Source organism: Lontra canadensis, unplaced genomic scaffold (genome assembly GCF_010015895.1).
Source record: "Lontra canadensis isolate GAN:19392208 unplaced genomic scaffold, GSC_riverotter_1.0 scaffold43, whole genome shotgun sequence".
Classification (NCBI taxonomy): domain Eukaryota; kingdom Metazoa; phylum Chordata; class Mammalia; order Carnivora; family Mustelidae; genus Lontra; species Lontra canadensis.
Genome location: NW_022631037.1, coordinates 14,630,179 through 14,639,523, shown reverse-complemented (window position 1 = coordinate 14,639,523; position 9,345 = coordinate 14,630,179). Strand labels below are relative to the sequence as shown.

The window sequence follows — 9,345 nt, the reverse complement described above, 5'->3', positions numbered from 1 at the left end:
TAGAGCAAAGTCACTCTCAAAAGAAATGAATTTTAAATGACACATTCAAACTTATTAAGGATGAAGTTCTTTCAAGTTAAATAACTCCAGACGTACAAGGATGAACCTCAGCCGAACACTAGGCTAAGACTCAGGATTTAAAAAAAAAAAAAAAAAATTAACATAGTCCCTACCTGAGAAACTTACAGTCTAGGATGATAAATAATATGTATAGAAACACGAAGGAATAATACGTAAACATAATGTATAGATACTGAGCATAATTATTTAAAATGTACACTTAGGCATCAGCGGTGGAAAGTATATATATTTCAGCACAAAATCAGTTCCAAGTTCAAGAATTCAAGTTAATCATATTGCCATATTATGGGATGACGCTAAGCTACAAGCTTGGATTGGGCACATCTCCTCAAGTCTGTAAGCCAGTAATAGCCTGTTTCATTTCTATGGCAATAATAATGGAATTATCCTTGAAGGCAGGGGAAAGGGGGGAAATCCTGCTTATAACTAATTATTAATGACCATAATGTCAAGTTCCTGTGCAGGAAGTACAAGCTGAACCAGTACTTTACATGATCTCTGACAATGTGGTTACATGTAAAAAATACAACTAAAACTACATTTGCCCATGTATTTGTAGGATTTCATGGGTGGTGTCATTCTTTGGGTCTCAGCCTGAACACTGAGAAACACAATTCAAGGAGAAAAGCAATTCAAGGAGACAAGCTAAGCTCCTGGTTGATGTGCAGAGCAAAATCCAGTCTCATGACTGAGGGGTCAGAGTGACGCTCTACTCTTTTCTGTTTTCACTGTAAGAAGCAGGGTTGTGTTGTCTATAAAAGGCACTGCAACCCGAATCCTATCTTCACCACCTCCTGGAGGTGTGGTTTTAAATAAGTCATTTAACATCGCCACCCTCAGATTGCTTATTTGGAAAAATGGGAGCAAAGTATCCTACTTAAAAAGTGGCCACAAAGGTTAAAGATAATGTCTGCGGTTTACCTAACCCGGTGTCCACAACATGGTAAGCACACTATCACTATCAGCAATTCAAACAAGGACAAGCTCAAACAAAACGCTTGTAATATACATTAAAGCAATCCTTGCTAAAAATTTCCATATGAGGCTGAGGTCCCTGGCATTTCCACTTAACATATTTCTATCTTCTCAAGAAATGAAACAAATGGATTATGGCATCTCTCATCAAGATGAGTCTGCGTTTGATTGCTGCATCCTTTTTATATCTATTGTGAATGAGAATACATAGTTTCTGTAAATGTCTTGTTTAAGATCCCTTTACTTAGAAATCCCATTGGCGGGGTGCCTGGGTGGCTCAGTGGGTTAAAGCCTCCACCTTCAGCTCCAGTCCTGGTTTCAGGGTCCTGGGATCAAGCCCCACATCGGGTTCTCTGCTCAGCGGAGAGCCTGCTTCCTCCTCTCTCTCTGCCTGCCTCTCTGCTCATTAGTGATCTCTGTCTGTCAAATAAAAAGAAACAAAATCTTTTGTAAAAATTAAAAAAAAAAGAAATCCCATTGGCTTGCTCCTTGTGATGTGTATAGGCTGGGGGAAAATATGTCCCTTCATGTGCGTCCCTTCTCAGTAAGGTAGAAGGAAACTGGAATTGGATTTCACCTGGGGTTCATCATTCCTATCCCTGGGAAAAAAGATAGAGAGAGAGAGAGAGAGAGAGAGATAGGGTCAAACAGTTCTTCTGCTTGCCATAATTGCCACTGCATATTCCCTAGAGAGGCCTGACGTGGGCTTCGGGTCACTTGCCCCCACATCACCACAGGGCACTGCTAGCACCAGCTCAAAACTGTTCACAGGTTTAAAGTACCTGCCTCACTTTCTGGGAAGCTAGAGTCAAGGCAGAGAATATCTGGATATTAGAGTAGGGGACAGGGGTTGAGAGTGAGAGCAGTAATGGAATTTTAATATACAAAAAAATCAATTGCATTTTGATACATTAGCAATGCTGGGGGTTGAGCAGTGAACAATCAGACTCCTGATTTCACAGAGTTTACTAAGAAGGTAATTCTCATGCAGAGGAAGAGCTGCATAATATAATATAATATAATATAATATAATATAATATAATATAATAATATTCTACTCAATAGGGGCACCTGGGTGGCTCAGTGGGTTAAAGCCTCTGCCTTCGGCTCAGGTCATGATCCCAGGGTCCTGGGATCGAGCCCCACATCGGGCTCTCTGCTCAGCGGGGAGCCTGCTTCCTCCTCTCTCTCTCTCTGCCTGCCTCTCTGCCTACTTGTGATCTCTGTCTGTCAAGTAAATAAATAAAATCTTTTTAAGAAAATATTCTACTCAATATTCTACTCTACACAATATTCTACTCAAAAACAGCATTTTTCAATGTTTAAGGGGTCCTCTTTCTGAATCAGAAAAAAAGAAACCATGTAACATCCTAATCAGAGATTTTAAAATCCTTGAGAGCTCAAATTCCTCTATCAATCTGGAAAATGCATTTTTTTTATTTCAAAGATTTTATTTATTTGACAGAGAGAGAGAGCATGCACCCACAAGCAGAGTGAGCAGAAGAGGGAGAAGCAGGCTCCCCGCTGAGCTGGGAGCCCAAGGCAGGGCTCGATCCCAGGACCCTGAGATCATGACCTGAGCCAAAGACAGATGATCTACTGACCGAGCCACCCCGGCGCCCCCTAGAAAACGCAATTATTCCTCCACCTTCCACCAATGCATTTACAACTGCTTCTGAAGCCACATTCCACTGGAATATAGCCTAGATCATGATCGGATGGTTTACATTCAGTTTTCTAAAGGAAAAAGTAGGAAATAATGAGTGAAGAACTTTAAGAAGCTCAAGGCTGAGGACGACGTACGATTAATTTACCCATTTAACAATCACTCATTGCTTTCCCACAGTGCATAAAACACTGGACAATGCAAAGAATACAAGCAATGGAATAATCTGGAAGAGAAAATTTCTTGTGACAACCTATATCTACTCCACCCAGATTTCCTTTTCATATAACAAATATGTAATGGGCACAATTATTCAATTATTTCTATACTAATGAGTTTTCAGTATGCATAAATCGTTTACTGGTTGAGCTGATCAAAAATGGGGGGCATGATGTTTTGAGTGGAGAGAGTGAACTTTTCAACTGCAACACCCATTTCATGACCTATAAAAGGGCAACCTTTCTGCCTTGCTGACATTGCTTCCTCTCAGGTTGTGGCCCCCTTTCCTGGGCTGTGGATCTCTCAAGCAACACGATGTCTCTCTCAGTGCGCACCTCTGGGCTGCCCCAGCGGCTGTCTTCCCAGAGTGGGACATCAGGCAGAGCCAGGGGCACATCTGCTTCCCTTGTTGGCAGTAGCTATGGGGGGAGCACTTTTGGCTTTGGGGACAGCTGTGGGGGAGGCTTTTCTGCTGCTTCCATGTTTGGTTCTAGCTCTGGCTTTGGTGGTGGCTCTGGAATTTCCCTTGCAGGAGGTCTGGGCACTGCTTATGGGGGAACATTGGGAGGTGGCTTTGGAGGCCTGGGAGGTGGCTTTGGAGGCCTGGGAGGTGGCTTTGGAGGTCTAGGAGGTGGCTTTGGTGGCCTGGGAATTGGATTTGGGGGAAGCTCAGGAGGTGGTGGTGCTATGGGTATTCTCTCTGGCAATGATGGAGGCCTTCTTTCCGGATCAGAAAAGGAAACCATGCAAAATCTTAATGACAGATTGGCTTCCTATCTGGATAAGGTTCGAGCTCTAGAAGAGGCTAATACTGAGCTAGAAAACAAAATTCGAGAATGGTATGAAACACGAGGATCTGGAACTGGAGACCCCGGGTCACAGAGTGATTACAGTAAATATTACCCATTGATCGAAGACCTCAGGAATGAGGTAATGATGTGGTTTCTGGAGGAGCTTTGGGAGTTTTTTTTTTCTTTTTTGCTATTATAATATTTTACAGTGATAAACCATCTAAAACTTATGGTATTTTTCAATTTGGCTTTATCTGGAACAATTTCTCATCTCAAGATACTTAGTTTCATTTTATCACTTTTATCATAAAGTGACTGTATTTCCACTATCTTTCTGCAAAAAAATGCTTCTCAATTTTTAAAATGTTGTAAATGCTTTCTTATAAAAAGTTAAACTGCCTTAAATTCTTAATAAAATAGCATGTTAACATCACCTAAAAATTTCTTCTCAGGTGCACTTGTATAATACTAGTATCTTACAACCTCATTTTGTATGTTTTTCCCTATTTGCCAGATCATTTCTGCCAGCATTGGAAATGCCCAGCTCATCCTGCAGATCGACAATGCAAGACTGGCTGCAGAAGACTTCAGAATGAAGTGAGTAGAACAAAAGAAAAACTAATGATAATTGATGTGTCTCATCATTTCTTCTTATTCCCCATTCTCCTGCCTTTGTTGATGGCAAATATTTTAAACCCTCTGCAGTACGTAGGCTCCACACATTTGTTGTTTTGGTAAATTTACATTGGGCATTCTAGGAAGAAAACAGATTCAAACACAGTTCACATTACACATCCTTAATTATAAGCTACTTACACTTAGGACTAGGATCACCACCATGCTTGTAATTTGCTTTTGGGTCATAATGTAACATAATATTTACACCAGTGTTCTAAACCACAATCTTCCATGTATCAAAATGAATTAATAATGTTTTTTACCTAGAAGTGAAATTATCTTTCTCCTGATGACACACACCACTAAAATACTAACCACAAATCTATTTTTATATTCCTTCCTCCTCTCCCATATTCCACCCTCCCACACATAAGATAGAAACACTAGGGGCGCCTGGGTGGCTCAGTGAGTTAAAGCCTCTGCCTTTGGTTCAGGTCATGATCCCAGGGTGCTGGGATCGAGCCCCGCATAGGGCTCTCTGCTCAGCGGGGAGCCTGCTTCCTCCCCCCTCTCTCTCTCTGCCTGCCTCTCTGCCTACCTCTGATCTCTGCCTGTCAAATAAATACATAAAATCTTAAAAAAAAAAAAAGGCAGAAACACTAACACTCATTTTGCTGCACAAAATCTCTATGCAGGATGTTGTACTGGTGATGATCCTCAGCCTATAAAATCTTGATAAAAGCTATTAGAGAAGTATCAAATCTTAAATTAAATCATGAATAAAAGCTAAGCAAAAAAATTATTTATTTTCAACTGCTTTTAGGATTCCATCAGAAACTCCACATGGAGAGTGGCTCTTACTGTTTACAGCCAGGGCAGCCAGCCAAAGGGGAAACTGCCCCCTGGGATGCAGGGCTACTGAGGCTCACTGATGGGAGAGAAGTCTCATCTCACAATTTTTTCACTTCTCTCCAGCTGAGCAGTAAACTATTATGAAAAAAAGGAAAGAAAAATGTTAAAAAGGAAACAGAGCATCATACATTACAATGCTACCACTTCTACCTAATCACCCAGGACACAAAGCAACCCTGAAGATGATGGCAGGGGACTTATTCAAACGGGTACGTTTACTCCAAAAACTGTTTTTGCGCTTGGTTTTCAGGTATGAGAATGAGCTGGCCCTGCACCAGAGTGTGGAGGCCGACATCAACGGCCTGCGCCGGGTCCTGGACGAGCTGACCCTGGCCAGAGCTGACCTGGAGATGCAGATCGAGAACCTAACAGAAGAATTGGCCTACCTGAAAAAGAACCATGAGGAGGTAGGCAGATTGCTAAGCTGCTTTTTCCCTCCCAAATCCAAAGATTACAATTTTAAATTCACAAATCTAGAGTTAGAACAGATAATGGGGGACACACGACACCCCTGTTAAATTGGCCATTTGTTTTGAATTTCTGGGTGTGTGTATGTGTGGTGGTAGTGGCGGGATTGATGGAGGTTCCCACTGAAGTTTAACAGATTAGAGGTGTTTTCTGATTTTGTCGTTTTCATCATTAGATAAGGACAACCAGAATTTCAATTGTCCAAATTCAGTGATTTCTAAACACATAGTATTTTTAAAGTTCAAAAACAGAAGCCTATCAGTAATACATAATGTTATACACGTTTGAGAAACTGGTTATGCCCTGCGTAAAACACACAATGAACTCTGGTAAGCCACACAGTATAGCAAAACCTGGTGTATAAACAGACATTAATCAAGATCCTGGCAATGGGCTTCTACAGAACTTTCTATTGGAAATCCATGACTATGGTACAGTGTGCAAGCCTTGACACGGCCTGCAGCCCCAAGTTGGCAGCTGTGGTTAAAACCCCACTGCATCTTTTCCACCAGGCTTTGCCTTCTTTGTAAAGGCCCTCGACCTCCAAGAAGCAGGGCCAACTCACCCATTTGCCATGATAGGCACAGCCCCTAGGACCCATGGTAAGTTTAGGGACCCAAGACAATGTCTAAGTTCTTTTAAATTAAAAGAAAAATTATGAATTTGTAGGTTAAAAAAAAGAATTTGTAGGTAAAAGAAAAAGTTTTAATGCATTGTGTCAGTCACCAACGTGGTCATAAAATATAACGTTTAATTTCTTTTCTGTTGGAAGAGACCCACAAAGGTTATAATGGGCCTCTGCGCCCCTCTCTTTCATTCGCTGTCCCCAGGAGCTCCAAAGCTTCCGGGCAGGCGGCCCAGGGGAGATCAGCGTGGAAATGGATGCTGCTCCAGCGGTGGACCTCACCAGGCTCCTCAACAACATGAGGGCACAGTACGAAACCATCGCTGAGCAGAATCGTAAGGACGCAGAGGCCTGGTTCATTGAAAAGGTACCACAAACAAAAATAAAAGGCTTTGCCACATTTGCAGAAAAGACCCACGGGAGCAGCGTGCGCTCACATCCCTTTGCCCCTCTTTGCCGTGGCAGAGTGGGGAGCTCAGGAAGGAGATCAGCACCAACACGGAGCAGCTTCAGTCCAGCAAGAGTGAGGTCACCGACCTGAGGCGCGCAGTTCAAAACCTGGAGATAGAGCTCCAGTCCCAGCTGGCCACGGTAGGGCGCGCGCACACAGCATCATTTCAACTTCTAAAGAAAACGGGCATCCACGCTGGTAAGGCCATTGGCCAGCTGCCTTCCTCTTAACAGTCCCCTCTGTTGTTCTGCCATTTCCCTCCCACATGCAGAAGAAATCCCTGGAGGTCTCGCTGGCTGAAGTGGAGGGCGACTACTGCGGCCAGCTGTCCCAGGTGCAGCATCTCATCAGCAGTCTGGAGGAGCAGCTGCTCCAGGTGCGCGCCGACACCGAGCACCAGAATGCCGACCACCAGCGGCTGCTGGATGCCAAAGCCCGCCTGGAGCTGGAGATCGAGACCTACCGCCGCCTCCTGGACGGGGAGGCCCAACGGTGAATAGACAGGTTCAAATAGGTTGAAAATAACTTCAGTGGCTGACCAACTGTGGCCACCTGATGCGCTCGGGGCAACAGAAGTAAGGGTTCTTTTGCTGATGAAAAATACCACATCTCCTAACAACATGCCTTAGATTTATTCAAGTTCTATACTTTGCAAAGTGTTGTCACCCATTATCTTACTTGATCATTCATAAAATGCTGGGAAAATGGCACCACAAACAGAGGCGAACCACTAATGAGCACTAGAGAAGTCCCCCATTAGGGTTCTGATATCAATGCCTCAATGCTAAGAATGACACATCAAACAATAGCCACCCAAACCACCTCACAGCCTCCTGCGATGAACGTTCCCAAAGCAGCGGCAGCCTGGAGTAGGGGAAGAGCCCAGGGCTATAAATCAGGAAATCTAAGTTCTGAGATCAGACCTGCCCTTAATTGCCAGTTTGCTTCACTTAGGGAGCCTGTTTTAGGCAAGGTTTGATAACAAAGGTCCACTGCACTGATTACTCTCAGGGTGCAGTATTTACTCTTTGTTCATCAAGAAATTTAGAATACCTTCTTTATTTAGTGATAGTTTTATGTACACTGTTAGCTTAAATAGCAAACTCTTTATTTCTCCTCCTCCCAGAAAGCATCATGTGGTATCACCTCCCTTGTTTTCTTTACAGTGACGGTTTCGATGAAACTTTATATGTGACAGAGTCCAAACCTCAAACACAATCAATTGGTTCCTCTAAAGGTATGTAGATTCCCTAAGCATCACTTACAGTAAGTCAGAATCACACTTATTAATAACTAAAACAAGATCTCTTGAATATTGCAGTGTTATTAATAATTTAAGGTATATTTGCATTCTGAACCAAGAAAAAATATTTATGCATTCCTGCAGAAAAATGAGTAGACTGTACCGTAGTAAAACTTCTGGCAAGCCCAGAAGGAAAACAATCTACTCTACGAAGAAGTGTTATGAGCATCATAACCACTTTTTAAATTAAAAAAATATATATTTTCATTTCTGCATAAGATACTGAATATATTTCATTTTCACTAAATAAAACACATTACTTTAGAATGCAAGAGTCACTTTTGAAAGTTTAAATTAGGGGCGCCTGGGTGGCTTAGTGGGTTAAAGCCTCTGCCTTCGGCTCAGGTCATGATCCCAGGGTCCTGGGATCGAGCCCCACATCGGGCTCTCTGCTTGGCAGGGAGCCTGCTTCCCTTCCTCTCTCTCTGCCTCTCTGCCTACTTGTGATCTCTGTCTATCAAATAAATAAATAAAAATCTTTAAAAAAAAAAAAAAAGAAAAGAAAGTTTAAATTAGATGGATTCTATCTGCCAGTACCTCAACAATCAACTTTGGATGAATATGTGAAACACTAACTCTTGCCCCTTTATTCCATTTTTATCTTTAGACCAAACTAAATCCCGGAAAATCAAGACAATTGTGCAGGAAGTGGTGAATGGTGAAGTGGTCTCATCTCAGGTTCAAGAAGAACTAATGTAAAATTTCACAAGATCTGCCCCATGTTTGGTTTCTTAGGAACAGGAAATTTACAAGTAGAAATTGTTCCTTTCAGAGTAAGATACTATATTAGTTCAATTATATTTTAGTCTGTTTCATTTTTCTTGGATTCTCTATTCACTTTGAGTCCCTTTTGCTCTTTAATTACAAGTCACAATGGCCATATCGGTCTTTATAACAAACCAAAATCACCTCACATCTTTCTGGATCCAGTGTAGTCTTCTAATAAACTTTCTCTTGGTGACCTGGAACATATTTTAATCACAGGATTTTGATCAAGTAGTATTGTTTTAATAGAGTTCAATAAAAGATGAATGGCAATAATGTGAAATATGTACCTTCTTGATTCCAACAATAATGTCAAGAGCATAGACAGAGGTTTGTAAAATACTAATAGTAACGTAGATAAACACTGAGATGAAGATGTCGAGGCTGGAGATTAAGTTAAGAAGATTCTTTTAGAAGTTCTGTCCTTGGGGTGCCTGGGTGGCTCAGTCGTTAAGTGTCTACCTTTGGCTC

At 42.0% G+C, this 9,345-nt stretch overlaps 1 protein-coding gene across 1 annotated transcript; it reads left to right on the top strand.

The window, feature by feature from the left end:
• The first annotated feature begins 3,207 nt into the window (after window positions 1–3,207).
• On the top strand, window positions 3,208–8,825 carry KRT12 (keratin 12). Its single transcript, XM_032871598.1, has 8 exons — window positions 3,208–3,871; window positions 4,247–4,329; window positions 5,513–5,669; window positions 6,561–6,722; window positions 6,821–6,946; window positions 7,078–7,298; window positions 7,973–8,043; window positions 8,717–8,825. Exons 1-8 carry the CDS (start codon window positions 3,257–3,259, stop codon window positions 8,806–8,808), a joined length of 1,527 nt encoding a protein of 508 aa, XP_032727489.1. The 5' UTR covers window positions 3,208–3,256; the 3' UTR covers window positions 8,809–8,825.
• The last annotated feature ends 520 nt before the right edge of the window (window positions 8,826–9,345 follow it).